General features: G+C 38.6%; 1 protein-coding gene across 2 annotated transcripts in view; it reads left to right on the top strand.

Annotated features, from left to right (window-relative positions):
- LTBP1 (latent transforming growth factor beta binding protein 1) overlaps positions 1-12,228 on the top strand; it is a 485,724-nt gene extending 473,496 nt beyond the window's left edge. For both annotated transcript variants that reach the window (XM_027850411.1, XM_027850410.1), the window contains exons 32-34: positions 1,106-1,228; positions 6,876-7,025; positions 11,200-12,228. In XM_027850411.1, the coding sequence (XP_027706212.1) occupies positions 1,106-1,228; positions 6,876-7,025; positions 11,200-11,369 (443 nt within the window). In that variant the 3' untranslated portion in view covers positions 11,370-12,228. The remainder of the gene's footprint in view (positions 1-1,105; positions 1,229-6,875; positions 7,026-11,199) is intronic.
- The last annotated feature ends 5,033 nt before the right edge of the window (positions 12,229-17,261 follow it).

Below are 17,261 nucleotides of genomic sequence, written 5' to 3'. Positions count from 1 at the left end.
AACTATTCAGATGTTTTTCATTGATCCAATTTTGGAATGTTCTTTAAACTTGTACTTATATGTCTCTTCCAATCAGTCTGTCTAACATACATTTCCAAATATTTAGACATTTTTGTAATTCCTTCTTCAGAGTTTTCCATGTAGTATGGAATAATAGAAAGAGCATAGACTAGGAACCAGAGGACCAAAGCCTCAGTTCTGGCTCTATCACTTGCCTTGAATACCCACCACTTAAATTCTCTGAATCTGTTTCTTTATTCCTAGAATCTCATTCTCTATCACTAAGTTGATGTAAAGTTTGAATGAAATGATGTCTTATATTTTTGTGGCATATTATTATCATTGGGAAGCAGCATGGAGCAGTGATCATAGGGCTGGCCATTAGAATAAGGAACACCTGGGTTTACCTCCTTTCTGACACATGCTGGCTGTGTGAACATGGGCAAGTCATTTAACTACGTGGTGCCCCCAGGCAACTCTGAGAATTTTTAAGTTGCAGAAAGGTTGCCAATCTGTACTAGTAAAGGAAGTTCCATGCCCTAGTGAAATCACAGGTCTGGATCCTCCTATAATTATTAATAATAATATTGCAGTTATTGTTGTGTGGTGGTGGTGGTGGTGGTGGTAAATAATAATAAACAGTTTCCATACAACTCTTACTCCTGCCTCATCATGGCAGGGAAGAGGTGAAGAGGTGAGCCAGCGCTCCTGAAATTCTGTGGCAACAGAGCATAACCTCTGTTTCCACCTTGTTGGGAAAGCTTTCAAATGGTCAAGGTGAAGAATGGTGTCTATACCCTGAAGAACAGCCCGGCTAAATATGGAGATTTCCCTTCTCTAATCATCATCAAAAGGTTGACTACTGGGAGAAGGATTTTGGTTGGTTAGGGCATGGGAATTCATGAAGGAGTTGAGATCTTCATTGCTGAAGGGAATACCCATCCAAATCTTTAAAAAGATACAAATAGCATATTAAAGGAAAATAATTTCTGCACAGAAGATGAAGCATATAGATGTTCTCCATGTCTTATGTTATTTCCAATGCAGTAGACCTACTCAGAGGTGAACAGCCATGTCTCATTTTACTTTTTCTTCTCTGCCCTAGATGACTATGCCCAACTGTGCAACATTCCAGTTACTGGACCTCGGCGGCCTTATGGACAGGATGCTTTGGTTGACTTCAATGCACATTATTCTCCAGAAACAGATCCTTACTTTGTTCAGGACCGTAAGCAAACTTTTTAAGTTAATGTGAAACTTAACTTGTGTTACAGATTAACTTCTTCGCTCAAATGAAGCATTCTTATATTTTTTTTTTCATTTTATTTTGAATAATAAGAGGGCAGCAATGGTTATAGTAACAGACTTTTTTTTGTAATGTTGAGTGGTGGTCTAGCACAATCAATTAATCCATCAGTCAGTCAATAAGCCTTTATGAAGTATCTGCTATGTTTCAGGGGCTGTGCTTGGTTTGGCACTAGAACAGTTCAATATCCAGAATTGTCTTTCAAGCCGGTAGTGTTACAGCTATTATCTATAAACTAAAATGACACATGCTTGATCTACTGAAGTAAAGTGATATTCACAAATAAGAGGTGATGTATGCCGAGGGTAGATGTTATGGAGCCAACTCATGGGAACTGATTGTTAAATTTTCAGTGTGAGCAACAAATACTCCAAATCAGGGCTTGATTTATTGTTTATTGATTGTCTAGAGTTATGAAAGCAATTGATAAAATGGTAATAATGCAGATTAAATTTAAAAGTGTGTCACATACTTTTTTTCTTTCTGAGAGCCAGTTATTAAACATTTACTAGCATACCTCTGATACATGCTGACTTTCTAAGGATTCTAAGCAAGACTCAAGTGGGAGGGGTAGTATGCACATGCATACTTGTGTATGCATACACGCATACATAAGCTTGGTTCTCATTCACAAAGACAGTGTTTTATATCATGTGACCAGAGCAGCCTTGTACTGGAAAACCCGAGCACATGAAAAAGAAATGTTTGGTGTCGAAGAGCAGGGACACAAAAGACTCATATTCAACTTGAAAAATGTTGTTTTGTCAAGGGAAAATCAGTGGACAACACGTGGCATCCCTCCTTGAACAGAAATGGGAATTCACGTGTTTTATGTGTCATCTGCATATCACACATGGCTTTCCATCCTCCTGAAAGTAGTGCCTCTTAGATTGTCAACACAAGAAGGCCTGGAATTCTGGAAAAAGAATTTGCTTTTTTTGAATTGCTACATTACAAAATACAAAGAACCATTTTGATTTGCTGGGCCTCTTTACTTTTTCATCAAGCAAACTAATGACAGCCCCAGAGTGTGAGAGCAGTGTGCAGCACTGGTTACAGCCTTGCCCAATAATTTCTGTTGGGTGTGTGCTGTATGCTTTCAGACTAAGAAGAGCATTCGTTTCTAATTAAGTTCAGCATGGTTAAAAAGTTATATAGCAGATTTCTTTGGAAAAATAATATCTGACATATATTATGTGACATTAATACCATCTTATTTTCAGAGCCATATATTGCATATATGTAGCTTCTTACACATACCTTTTCTTCTATCAGGGTGTTAGAACTAAAGTTAATGTACTGTCTAAGCTTTGGTTCACCCTTACCTCCCTGGCCCTAGATACTGTGAATACTGTCCTGTATTAACTATATACCTTGTAATACCTATAAACCCATCTCACTGGTGGCATCACTTCACTTCAGCAAGAATGTTATCATGTGCCTATGATGTCCCAGATACTTTGCTATGCCGTGATTATATGAATACAAAAGTAAAACAGTCTCTGCTTACAGGGAGCTTACCTTCTACAAGGACGTTTCTGTATCCATTGATAGCAGGTAGAGAGCTCTGGACCTCGAGTCAGGAAAACTTTAGTTCAAATCCATCTTCAGACACTTACTAGTGCACTAGTGGGCAAGTCTGTCTGAAAATGAGGATAGTAATAACACCTACCTCCCAGGGTTGTTGTGAGGATCAAATGAAGATCATGTTTGCAAAGTACTTTGCAAATCTTAAAGTGCTATGATATACTGGCTGTTATTATTGTTATTAATTAGAATATGCTCTGTGGAGGCATTCTGGGAAGTATTGTGTACAGGCCTCTAAAATAAAAGTAGCAGACTCAGAACACAAAAGTGGAGCATTAGCTATTAGCCTATTTTATATTAGCCTGAATTCATGAGGACCATGCCTTACAGGATTTTATTGTATTTAGCCCCCTTGTAAAAAAGAAAGCAACTTGGGATCATCAATATATTACCATACTTAATGGGTTGAAAAAAATATCTTGAAAAAAAATCAGGGATTTCCAGCAATAACAATCTACATCTTTAACAGCAGTTCTCATATGGTCCCATGGTCCATGGAAGTTTATAATATAACATGATTATTAAGCTTTCTGGACCTGTAATATGGAAGTGGCCTGGCTTGAGTACCTTCTTTTTCATGCTAGCCTTGCATTGGTGGTAATTTTTAATTAACTACAAATGTTAAGAAATGAGTCTGTTGGTCCATCATCCATTTCCTTTATTGGCAACATTACAGAATTAACAATGACCTGCAGCTTTGGCTATGTAAAGCTTTTCTGATTTCTCAGAAGTTGCAGAGCACTTCAAAGATTTATCCCACTTACTTCCCTTGAGTGCATGACTAGAATTTCCTCATGGGTTGGGCAAGATTCTTTCAGGAACATTAAAAATGAAGGAATATGAAGAACAATGTTGGACAGGTTTATTCTTTTGATGAACCTATACAGTATTGACTATCATTGCACAGAACATTGTAGGCTTTTCTGTTTAGGATACAAAGGTTAATAAGGCTGCCCCTTCAGGAGTTTATAATTGGGAAGATGAGATGTATATGGAGTTCTATAGTTTAAGAGGGTATGGATTAAGTGCCACAACAGGAACAAATGAGGCATTATAGGAGAAGGAGGGAATAGAACCAAATGAAAGAATCTGAAAAACTTCGTGGAGGAAGTGACACTGGAGCTGAGCCTGAAGGTCAAACAGAAGAGGAAAGAAAGCAGAAAGACACCATAGGGTTTGGAAAATGCTGGCTGTATAAAGGGGAAAGTATGTAGTTCTCTTTGGCTAGATTAGCCTGTGGGATAAGGGAATGAGAGGAGGTAAGCATAGAAAGTTAACTCTCTGTGCTCACTTAGCCATTAGATGTCGAAGGCAGAATTTTCCAGGTGGGAAGTTTAACTTAATACAGAAAACACTAGCAAGCAATGAAAGGTTTTTCAGCAGGAGAGTGACCTGATCTGTGCTTCGGGAAGATAAATCTGATAGTTGGATGTAGGGCCAATTGGGTGCAGGGAGTTAGTTGGAGTTGGGGAGACCATTTAAGAGGTTATCGCAACCTTTGGAGTAATGAAGGGTAAATCAGGATAGGCTGTGGTAATGGAAGGGAATGGGTAGGGCTAGAAATGTTGAGGAGGTTGATCCACTATAACACTGAAGCTGATCGTGTATGGGCAGGGTAGGAAGAATTAAGTTTTGAGCAGGTACGAGGAGAATGATGGTGTCATTAGCACCATTGTTAAGTTCCAGAAGACTTTGTGGTTTGCATTTTGAACATGTTGAGTTTGAGGTGCTGGTGGAACCCAGGTGACTGTGTATAGCAGGCAAGAACTCAGGAATGAAGTCCTGGTTAGAGAAATATGAGCGTCATCTGTGTATAATTGAAGTCATAATGAGAAGGGGATGTGAAAGAATTCCAACGTACAGAGTGGTGACTGACCTTTATAAAGTTGGAAGTGAGATCATCTGCTGGTCTTGGGGGATGAGGTGGGGTGGGTAGATGGTTTAGTTATGGGATAGCGTTTTGTGTATAAATGCTACTATAGAAAATTGTATAGAATTAACAGGAAATGAACAAGCAGTCTAACACAGACAGAATACACTGGTTCTGGAGTCCAAGGACCTGGGTTCAAATCCTAGCTGCACTGTATAATCTTGAATAAATCACTGAAGTAGGTCCCATCCAGCTCTAGCTCTATGAACAGATTATTTAGGCCCGATAGAAGTTCGATAACATGAATACAATTAGGTGATTTGAGAGGTAACATGTCACAATGAAGAGTGTCAGATCTCAAGTCAGGAAAAGAGAAATCTGGGTTCAAGTTAGCATTTTGACTCCTGTTAGCTATGTGAACATAAGGAAGTCAATTAATCTATCTGATCTTCCATTTTCTCATCTGCAAAATGTGAAAGATAATACCAATAGTAAATACCTCTCAGGATATTATGAGGTTTCAACAAGGCAATGTATGTAAATTGCTTTGTAAACCCTAAAATATCATATAAATGTGAATTATTTCTATGAATTTTAAAGCGGTCCCATGCAGCATGATTTCATGACTTTTTCTAGCACATCTTAGCAGTCCCTAAGTGAGAACAAAGCAGACAGACAGTGGCAGTTACTGACGCTTGTAGATTAGCAAATATGGAACATGGAAGGTAGAAGGCTAAGGAGGTGAGACATTTTAAGGTGGCAATAAACACCAAAAAAAAATTGGGTTTGGTTTTTCTGTCCCTACCCAGCCTGAACCCCAGGCTTCCATATGTTGTCATCAGCATATGCCTTATTGCTTCCTCCCCCATACTCCTTTGTTCTTCAAAAGAGTGGGACAGATTCAGGTTGCTGAAAGGTTAGCTTTCTTTCCCATTAGTCTCTCAATCTATCAAAGATGATGCTTTGCTGCCCTCTGCCGCTCCTTTGGGAGATTACTTTGACAACTGAAAAAGCAAATCTTTCAACATCTGTGTTAGGCTTTGGGTTTTTTAAGAAGCTCTTGAGAGTAGGGGGAGAGAGAAGGGATGAAATGGGGAATGTCAACTGTCACCAGCATATTTGGATCGCCATGAGTTTATATTTTCAACCTTCAGTTCTGGTAAGACAGTTAAAACACTGATATCCAATGAAGCAATTTTTGTGGGGGTGTTATTATTAAACTCCAGCTGTTAACCTGGAGTTTATGAATTAAAGTATATCTGGAAGCACAAAGTAAGACAAGCCTTTTTTAAAGCTGCTTTTGATTCTGTAAAAAGAAGTATGATGTCATTTCCTCATTCATTAGGATTTTGCAATTCAATCTCTATTGCTTTTATACTTTGGTCCTTGGTAGGGGCCCTTTGTTAGATAGATGACCTAGTGGATTGAGTGCTGACCTTGGAGTCAGGAAGACCTGAGTTTGAATCTTGTCTTAGACATTTATGACTATGAGCAAGCTTTCAGTTGCTCAGCTTCAGCTTTTTCCTTTGTAAAATGGGGGTAGTATAGCACTTACTTCATGGGGTTGGTTTGAAAACTTGATTGGTGAGTACCCTCCCTCTAAATCCTTTGGGTAGCCATACTTTATAGCAACTGCCTACATAAATTGTAATATAAAATTCCATTGGTTTAATCTTGATTGCTAAATAATACACATTTCTACCCCCTTTCCCTCCACTGCTACTAACTAATGTCATTTCCATTGAGGATGGTGGAAGCTGTATCTTTTAACACAGTGGATAGTCAGATCCAATTTAGCATTTCTTCCATGTTTACCTTTCTGTCCCACTGTTTTATACCTTATTCTTTGTATCTCTTTTGTTATGGTTTTATAGATGACTATTTAAAATTGTGGGTGAAGCCCATGTAGCATAGTCCCTTAAAGTATTTATTGTTTTTCATATTTATACTGAGAATAGCTTTTCTTTAAATTAGTAAGAAAAAGCTACCTTGTCATTTGGCCTAATGTGCTTGAAACAAACTGTACCCTCAAAAGTGACTTGGAGAATTTTGTAATAGAGTAATGACTTGGGATTTTTTTCTACTTTTAAATCCGACTTTTCCTCTTTCCAGGTTTTTTAAATAGCTTTGAGGAGTTGCAGGCAGAAGAATGTGGCATCCTCAATGGATGTGAAAATGGCCGCTGTGTCAGAGTACAGGAAGGCTACACATGTGACTGCTTTGATGGCTACCACTTAGACATGACCAAGATGACTTGTGTTGGTAAGAATAAGGTGGCATGGTAAAGATGGTTTTCTTCCCTCACTGTTTCCTCTGTGGCCAGATTTTACACAATTAAAGGAAAACAGATTGTTTATCTGGAATGAATTTGGGTTGGTTTAGAAATCAAAACAGATAGTTTATACTTTTCCTTTTTGACTTTTGACTACAGATTTAATGACAAATGATGACTTCTTTAAGTAATTCATTAAGTAACATAAATGAGAGTGGGCATTATCTTTCTTTTGTCACAGAGATTTCAGCATCTTCATGTATCAATAGTTTATTAATTTTGCATGTGAAAAGAGGTATCCATTTCAAAGGATACTAGTGCTAGTAGGGAAAAGAGATCTCAAAAAAAAAGAAAAGAAAAAGAAAGAAATGCCTTAGAAATCTAAATCTTTTTTCCCAAATGGAACCATCAGGAAACTTGGAGAATGTTATTCCCATATACCCTATCCATATTTGGGAATAGCTTTGGGATAACTCCAATACTTTCCTTTTTTAACTGCTTCAGGCTCCAGCTTACATGTTATGACTGTCAACTATAGCAGAATACCCTTGAGGATTAAGATATTGGTTACTATCCAACATTTACTCACTTAACATTGGGACAGGTCCACAAGAGTGTGAGATGACTGAAGATGAATCAAGTTATCCCCCAAGTTACATATACCAGATTTATGTACATCCTTTAAATATGGCACCCTTTCAGACCAGATGGCCACAGGAATTCCTTTCTTCTGTATCAGAATTCCCTTCTCTTTTTCCTTTCTCCACTACTACTGCTACTTTGTACCTCTCTTAAATCCATTCATCCCAATCAATCAACAAACATTTATTAAATATCTACTGTGTTCAAGCACTATTCTAAACACTCCTGAAGGGAAAAAAAATTAGTATTAGTAAGGTACTCTGAATTTGCATGTTCAGATCTGCCAGAAATAATTTTATTTAAATTATTATGGATATTTATACAGCTTAGAGATAGAGATGTGATGTCCATGGCATAATCCCCCATGCCTTTCAACATGACTCACCCCAAGAAGATTTCAGGTAACAGTTATAGGAATATTGAACAAGAAAAAGGTATCTTAAAATATAGTACAGGTTAACATTCCAAAATTAAGCAACCTAGTCACTATTCCATCCCTCCTGGACCACTCCCATCCTAGAATTAAACAAATGGACTTCCTCCCACACACTTCAAGTGGGCAATTGGAGAGGAGGCTGCCTTCAGATGGGCCAATAACCATATCACTTCAGGACTCAGAAAGGCAATGATGTAAATAAGAGAAGATTTATTCTTTGTGAAAAGGTTTGGCACCACCCTTAATCTATATCCCAAGAAAAGCCTTTGTTCAAAGTGTTTTTCTAGGAATTTTAGAAAGCGATTTAGAGGAAAATGTTATTTCTTAATGTTTCTAAGGAAACTAAAAAGAAGATTTTTTTTTCCATATGCTTCCTCAGTGCTATGGATAAAAAGACAAAACTGAAACAGTCCCTGCTCTTCAAAAAGCTTACATTCTAATAAGGGTAAATGTTCTATAGTATAGACACTATACCTGTATAATCACATTCAGAATATGTAAAATGAACACACAGTAGTTTTGTGAGGGAGGGTAGCAGGGGCATTAGAATAGGCTTCACATTTGAGCTCAGTTTTGAAAGAAACCAAGGATTTTAAGAAGTGGAGATGAGGAGGGAGTGTCCCAGAACCAGTCCATGGGTGGATTGGGGAGTAGCAGTAATGGTGCTGAGGGAGGTGGGGGGAGTTAAATTAAGACATTCTTTCTTCCTCTTTACCTCATCTATGACTCCTTTCCCCAGCCCTAGTGCTCTTCTTGTGACAGCCTGATTATAGTCTTTTTTGGTAAGGACTAATTAGTGAATCTGACAAAATCTATAATGAAAATGAATCTCATTATTCCATTTCTTTCCCCCTTCCCCAAACCCTCCCAAGTTAGAGATTCATAGAACATTAGCAATAAAAGGGACCCAAGAGAGTTGAAGGGATAGACCTAGGAACTACCCAGGGATACTGCTCTTTCTAAAATATAAAATGCTTCTCACAGAATGGAACTTTCATTGTTTGTGCCCTTTGCATATCTGTGTCTAAGACCACAGAGGCTTCACCACTTGTGTCTTCAAGTAGTTGAAGTATTTGAAGAATTGTCTTGTGGAAGAGAAATTAGACTTGTTCTGTTTTGCCCACAGTATAGAACTAGGAACAGTGAATGGAATTTCCAAAAAAGCAGATTTAGGCCTGGTATCAGGGTTGGGGGAGGGAGATTTTTTTAATGGTTAAAGCTATCCATAAGTAGAATGGGCTGCTTGAAGAAATAGTGGGGCCTTCTTTTCAAATAGAGGCTAGATGACCACTTGTCAGGCATTTTGTGTGGGTATTCCTTCTCACATAGGGGTTGTATTAGATGTTCACTGAAGTTCCTTCATCTGAAATTCTTTGATTCTCTAATGACTTGAAGTTGAAGGCTTAAATTCAGCTATGTTTTAGAAGCTGAAAAAACCTAGATCAAGGATGGAGAATGCTATTTTTGTAGGTCCTCAAATTAGAATCATGAATTCATTTTCTCATAGCAACAGTTGCATATGATGAAGAGGTTGTATAGTATGATTTCTATGGTACTGTATTAAAAATACATTATGACTTACATTCTCCATAAAAAGTCCCACTCTGATGCCTTTTCTACTCTGGTTCTGAACCTGAGTTCTCAAATGCTGTGCCAGCAGGATACAAGCTCTGGTGTGTTCTAAAAGGTGCTGAAGCTTTAGGCAACTCCCCAGGTGAGACTGCATCCATTATTCAAGAACCACAAGGCTCAGTCTTGTCCACAATGGAAGAGAAGTGATTAATTTTTTGGCCGCGATGACCCCTGAAAAATATGCTTCAGTAATTTAATGTATCCATAACTCCCTCCCATTGTAGAGCATAACCTATCTATGTCCCCTCAACTTGTATGCTTCCTCCCTAGGTCCTTCTAAATTATCTCCTTGAAAGGTGTACCTAGCATTCTAGAAAGCCTTCCTCTACACTCTTTAACTTGTCATGGTGCCCATTGCAGCACTCAGGCTGCCTTGTCTGCCTTCCCTTGTTCTCCGTATATGGAGTATCATGTGTTGTTTCTCACACATGACACCTCTACCTCCTAACTCCAGCCATTGTCCCTGGCTCTCCCTCAGGTTTGGAATTCTCTTCTTCCTCGTTTCTGCCTCCTAGCTTCCCTAGCTTCCTTCAAGTCCCAGCTAAAATACAAAACCTTTCTTAACTCACCCTTAATGCCAATGCCCTCTTACAAAGATCATCTCCAATTTATCATGTATATATATATATATATATATATATATACACACATATATATTTTTGCATGTAGTTATTTGCATGTTGTCTCTGCCATTAAACTGCTCTTTGAGAGCAGGTTCTTTTTTTTCTTTTCTTTTTTTTGCCTTTCTTTGTATCCCTAGTGCTTAGCACAGTGCCTGGCATATAGTATATAGTAGGTGCTTAATAAATTTGAGTTAACTCAACCAGGCCACTCACCCCTTTTTCTAATTACACATTTCCTAGATGATACCTTTTATGACATTCTTTTATTGAAAGTTCTTCAGGGAAGGAGATTGTAGAACCTCACTAGGAAGTGGCTGCTATAGTATCTAGAAAAACTTCCATTGCTATGCATATATGATCCCTTCTGACAATTGAAGGAGTCACACATACTGTGTAGACAAAAGGAAGCCTTAGAAAGTTAAGAAATAGGATAAGAGTCCAGGGTGAGACTAGATGCCATAAAAATCTTGATTACATTGGCATTTAAATAGTATATTTAAAATATATTTTCTTTCTGTCTTCCCACTTTTGGGGGGTTCAAACCTGTAAATTCAATGGCAAAAGGAATTCTCAGAATGAGTACTCCTTCCACAGATGCAGAGCAACAATTCATCTGTAACATACAGCCTTAAAGAATTACCTCAGGTACCGTGAAGATAAGTGACTGTCCCTTAGTCACTTAGCTAGTAGGTGTCAGAGGTAGGATTTGAACCAAGGTCTTACAGCCTACAAAGCTGGTCCTCTTTGTACTGTGTCATACTGCCTCTCTTTCTTCTTACTGATTTGGATATCAAGGTGGATTTATACGCATGTTCTGGTGTTCTATTACAGATGTAAATGAATGTGATGAACTGAACAGCCGGATGTCCCTCTGCAAAAATGCCAAGTGCATTAACACAGACGGTTCATACAAATGTTTGTGTCTGCCTGGCTATGTTCCTTCAGATAAGCCCAACTACTGCACACCACTGAGTCCAGAAAAAGACGGTGATCTGGAATAGAGAAGGATCATCAGAACTCAAGCCCATATGCTCTGCACTGTATAAAGAAGAAGAAGAAGAAGTGTGTTATACTTGAGACATTGCGCCTGCTCCAGAAGGCTGGAAGTGTGGAAAACAAAAATGAGTTGTTATTCATTTAGATGTAATGGCAAGATTAATAGCTATCAGCTTGCCTAAAGTGGCAGACCAAATGGACATTTCTCTGTGTGGAAGAAAAGCAAATATATATAGTCTGTTCATATGTAAAATTCAGTGGAAAATAGGCAGAACAATGCTGTTATTTTTTAACAGAAGGGAGATTGTTTTGTTTTTGAAAACTATTGCTTGATTAAATTTGACATTTAAATAGTGGTGGAAATATTTTATATTACTTCTGCATTTTTATCGTGCAGTTTCTTGGCTACTGTTTTTCTTCAGATTTTTTTTTTTTACCTAAAGTGCAAATTCTTTGATAAACTATTGTTAAGCCATTTATAAGTACTGTTAATAGGGTTATGCTACTTCTGGTCTGAAATATTGGTCAGTGACTTTTTAAATGCTTATTGTCTGTCCTGTGGAGCAGACACTGTTATTTTTTTTGTTTCAAACTTTTTATACATCTTGGAGAAAAGCCCTTTATATTCATGTTGTAATCTGTCTGCTTTTTTTACTGCACAGAAAACTCTGTGCACACTCTTGGTCAAGCTGCTAGCAGACACCAGTTGGATTCATTTGTACATTGAAATGGAAGAACTCAAAAGTTCATGTCTGTATTGTAATGTTTAAACTGAACACAGAAAAATTCTTATGATTTACCCCTAACATACTAAGACTGTATATTAAAACAGTAAAATAAATCACATTTTTTTAGAAAAGAAAATATTGAGTGAGTGGCATTTTTAAAAAATGTTTTCATTTGAGATGTTTTTGTTCCTTTCATTTTTTAAAGTTTGAAAAAGTTCACTGGCCAGGTATGATGTCAGATATCTATAATCCCTGCTGCTGGGGAAGCTGAGGCCAGTGGATTCCTTGAGCTTGGAAGTTCTGAGCGACAGTGAACTCAGCCAATTAGGAGTCTACACCAAATTAAGCACAAATATAGAAAGCCCCCTGGAGGGGTGGGGCAGAACCAGACTATGTAAGGAGGTGCAAATCAGCCCAGGTCAGAAATTTGGAGTGTGCCAAAACTCCTGGTCCAATCAGTAGTGGGACAAGGCCTGTGAGTAGCTGGTGCACTCGCCTATGTGAGAAAGCAAGAACCAACCTCCAAAAATAAATATAAAAGAAAATAAATATAAAAAGTGTACACACTAGTCTGATACTTATAATAATCTAATTTTCCTATGGAACACTTAGGAAGACAATTGGTGCTGTGCAGAGTGCTGGACTTAGGGTCAGAAGTTCTAGGTCTGAGTTCTGACTCTCCTGCTTACTACCAGTGAGACCTTGAGCAAGTCACTTAAGTTCTCTTGGCTTCAATTTCCTCATCTATAAAATTAGGGAGGGCTAGAGACCTCTTACTCACTTCAAATTTAACTCTTAAGTATTACTACAAATAATTCAGGGGAGGGTGGAATTAAACACACACACACACACACACACACACACACACACATTCCAAATATATTACTACTTGCCTATTAGGCACCCTTAGGAATGTAATTTATAGTAACAAAATCTGCATTTTCAATCTAATGCATTTTAGGATTTAATTTTAGTTTTCTCCGAACAAAAAAAAAGTCCTGAAAAGTAAGCATATTTAAATAATACTTAAACACGCATTGAAAAATATACAACTGTAGATAGAAATTGCTGTTTTGAGGTCTACATTTTGTTAAACATTATAGAGCCTACATTGAGGGAAAAGGGTATTTTTGTGGTTTCTATAACATGACCCAGATATTCTGTGCTTTAAAAAAAAAGAAAGAAATTTCTTTAAACGCAGTTAATGTTATAGGACTTTAATGCCCTGTTGGCCACCCACCAAGTTTGGGCTGCTGCAGTGATGGCCATGAACCAGCACAGCCTGGTGGTGATGGGATGTTAGCACTGCTTTACCTCTCACCTCAGTCAGCCTCAGAACTTCTAGGAAAATGAACCTTAGCTGAGAATTGATGACTGTGAGTGGAACAGCTAGATTTGGTCATTAAGGAGCCCATGAGATACAGCACTGTGCTCAAGAAACAAGAGAGGAAAAGAAAGACAGCTGCAATTTTCTTGTAGAAAAAGGAGAATGTATTCTATGTATCAGGTGTAAGAAATATAAGGGCTATGGCTTTAACAGTAAGAAACTAAGTAACAGAATCCCTACCTCCAACAGGTTGCACATATATTGCTCTCTTGCTGTACCTTCTCTCTTCCCTTGGAGGCCTGATGGCAGCGAGGCTAAACCTAAATACGCCCTGAGCCAGTCTTTGTCCTCTGTTAGTTACAAGCAGAGGAGGAAAGAAATTTTCAGTCTTAGAAATAATTGCTTTATTTAAGAATACAAAAATTGTTTAATAAGTGTATGAAATATTTTGCATCTGGTGTTCAGATTTTAATTATTTTTTATTAACCTCACAGTGGTGGAAAGTACTGAATAGTACTGTAAAAATCTTCAACTCAGTCTCCCTGAGATCCTTTGCCTTCTCTTCTTTCCATGGAAATGGTCCCTATGCCTTCCAAACACTTATCTGCTTAATGGGAATTTTCAGAAAAGCACCAATTTAAAAATTTTTTAAAAAATAACACAGTGTTTTAATTGTCTTTTTAATAAATCTGAGCATCACTTACAAATATTGCACGCAGTCTTCTGGTTTGGATCAGTTGGGTTCCAGCTCAGAGGTTATGTTCAGTATTGATTTTACGTATTTGAAATTAGATGCATAACTTAAAACAATCCCTAAGCAAGAATACAGTGAATTCTTAAATACACCAATATATCAAAAATGCCATGGCTTACTCCAGGATTCATATTTCTCTGAGCAGAATTCAAACCTGGAATGAATTATCACTGAAACTGGAAAACTGATTTTTAATATTCAGATGAATCTTGTTATTTAAACATTAGTACTTCAGGCAGCAAAGCAATTTAACTTCCCTTGTTCAGAAGTGTATCTGCAAGATTACTAAATAGAATGGAATTCTCCTCATTTAATTACAGTGGCTCCATATTAATAAAAACAACAAACTTCATACAGAATAAAACTGAAGTCCACTCAAGGCAGTAGGTCAAGTTCAGTTATACATAGGACAAAAGCATGTTTATTATTTACTGAAGACTAATCATAACTGACAGTTTCAAGACTAGCTCTAAAGAAATCTAATCTTGAGAAAATCCCTTGATAAATTTGACTTTGATTTTCAAATACTGGTGTTTATAAGTGGCTGTCCCAGTAACACCTATGTATTGGCACTCAATCACCACAGAAGAAAATTGATTATCATAAGGGAGACACGATGATGTAGTAAAGAGGTAGCTTAGATTAGGAGTTAAAAGACCTTGGGTGCAAGGCTTTCCTTTGCCACTGATTTGCTGTGTGGCTTTCTTAAAAAGTCACTTCCTCAACAACAAAAAACAAACAAACAAAAATGTCACTCCCTCAGGGGCAGCTAGGTGGTACAGTGGATAGAGCTCCAGCCTTGGAGGCAGGAGGACCTGAGTTCAAATGCAGCCTCAGAAACATAACACTTACTAGCTGTGTGATCCTGGGCAAGTCACTTAACCCCACTGCCCAATCCCCTGGCAAAAAAAAGTCACTTCCTCTCTCTAAACCTTAGGTGCCTCATCTGTAAAATAAAGAGTTTGGATTGAGTGATCGCTGAGGCTGCTTCAGTCTCTTAACATCCCATCAGTGTCATACTCCTTAGGTCTTACTCTTAGGTCATACTCTTAGGTCCAGTTGATAACTGGAGTTTGTTAGCATACTCCCTCATACAAAAGGGGTATAGGGCTGTGAACCCCACCTCACTGCCACCCTGGGTCACTGGTTTAGCCTGGTTTGGTGAAATTCATAGGCCTATGTGCAATGCAGATGACTGGTTCTGTCTACAATAGGTCCATTCTGGAAGTCCAGAGAAGTGCTGATACGTACTGAGGTAAACTAAGGTTACCAGAGGCACTGATTGCAAATGCATCCATCTTTGGTAAGAAGCCCTTAGATACCTCTGAATCTACAGCTGAAAACGGATTGGAAGAATTACTTCCTTTAGAGTCAGAGACCCACCTTTAAGAGATATTCATCATTCTCCTTGCTGGCTCTAGCTACTAATCTCTCTTCTTGTAGCTTAAGGGGGTGTAGGGTGCAGAGAATTGATCCAACCAGCCTACATTCAGTCTATAATATAAACTAGTGAAATAGGGTGTAAGTGGCAATCCTAGCTTAAAAATGGGGGTGCGAAGAGGCAAAGAAGAACATTAAAAAAATCTTTTTACCTCCTGGCTCAACCACAAGCTACTGTTCAGAAAGAGGAAACCACACTCTGATGAGGTATGATATTCAACAGTGGCTGAGGTCAAGGACATTTTTAAGGGATAAGCAGCTTCCAGCCACAGGTTGAGAGGCCCACAATCTTCACTGGAGCACACATTCCCCTAAGTGTATTTCATCAGCCAAAAAGAGCAGGATCCTGGCCACAGAAGGTAGAACAGACTTGTTCCATCACTTTTGTGGCCTTTGAGGATTTAGAAAAAAAAAAAGGGAGGGGTGGAGAATGAATTCAGTAAGTGTAGTTGGGTTGGGTGTCTGCTTGTGGGTTTGATCAGAAGCCACCACAGGTTCAACTTGGCCCGGACCATTTTTCATGCTTTCATGGCAGACTGCTCGGGAATCTGAATTTGTCTGGAGGAAATCCCCTGAGGTCAGACGGGCAGCAGTGGTTTCATTTTTCCTGATTTACAACTGACAGGAGGAGTACAGAGGCATCTTGCTGCCATCCACTGCCTGCCTGTTAATAGTGTGCATGTTGACCTGGCCATAGTTAATGAACAAGCATTAATTAAGTATTTACTATGTATGTACCAGGCACCCTCAGGACTGTTGCCAGCTGCTCCTTTCCTGGATCCTCAGTTTTTGTGTCCATGGGCCGTGCACGGCCTGCCCACTTCTTGCTCAGTTACTTGGGATTAGGCATCCTGCCAGGACTCTTTCACGGGAGACTCAAAAAGAGGCAGAAAACTCCAGCCCATTCTTCCTCTCTTAACCAGATTCCACTGTTTCCTCAGCAGCCTTCATTTTAGACTATAAAGGGTTTGTTGTGGGCACAAGGCTTAGGAAATAGTGCAGAACTGAGGATCAGGAGACAGATTCTAGGCTTCCCCAGCAGCTAGCTGTTACCTTAATCAACAAGTACTAAGTGCCTACTATGTGTTCTAGGCTCTGGAGATACAAGTTTTTGTTTAGTCTCTTGGCAAAGATACTGGGGTGGCTTACCATTTCCTTCTCCAGCTCATTTTACAGATGAAGAAACTGAGGCAAACAGGGTTAAAATGACTTGCCCAGGGTCACACAGCTAGGAAAGTATCTGAGGCTTAAGTTTGAACTCAGGAAGTCTTCGACTCCAGACCTGGCTTTCTATCCACTGTGCTACCTAGCTGCCCTGGAAGCTGCCCTTGACTGGGGGAGATAAATACATATATAAATATCCAGCAGATACAAATATATACAAAGTAGTTAAATACAAGGTCATTTGGGAAGGTGGGCACTAGTAACCAGTGGATCAAGAAAGACTTCAACATTAGGAAGAACTGAATTCAAATTCAAATAATGAAGGGTCCCAGTGTGAGAGTTTGCGTGCTGAGTTCAGGGTGGGAGTGGGAGGGGGGTGTCTCATAGCATAGCCCCAGTGTCTAACATAATGTCTTGCACAAAGTAAGTACTTAATAAATGCTTGCTGATTCATTGATTGCATGTATATGTATGTATATGTATA

This window comes from Vombatus ursinus, unplaced genomic scaffold, assembly GCF_900497805.2.
Source record: "Vombatus ursinus unplaced genomic scaffold, bare-nosed wombat genome assembly UNPS02009062.1, whole genome shotgun sequence".
Taxonomy (NCBI): domain Eukaryota; kingdom Metazoa; phylum Chordata; class Mammalia; order Diprotodontia; family Vombatidae; genus Vombatus; species Vombatus ursinus.
This window is presented reverse-complemented; position numbering and strand designations above follow the sequence as displayed.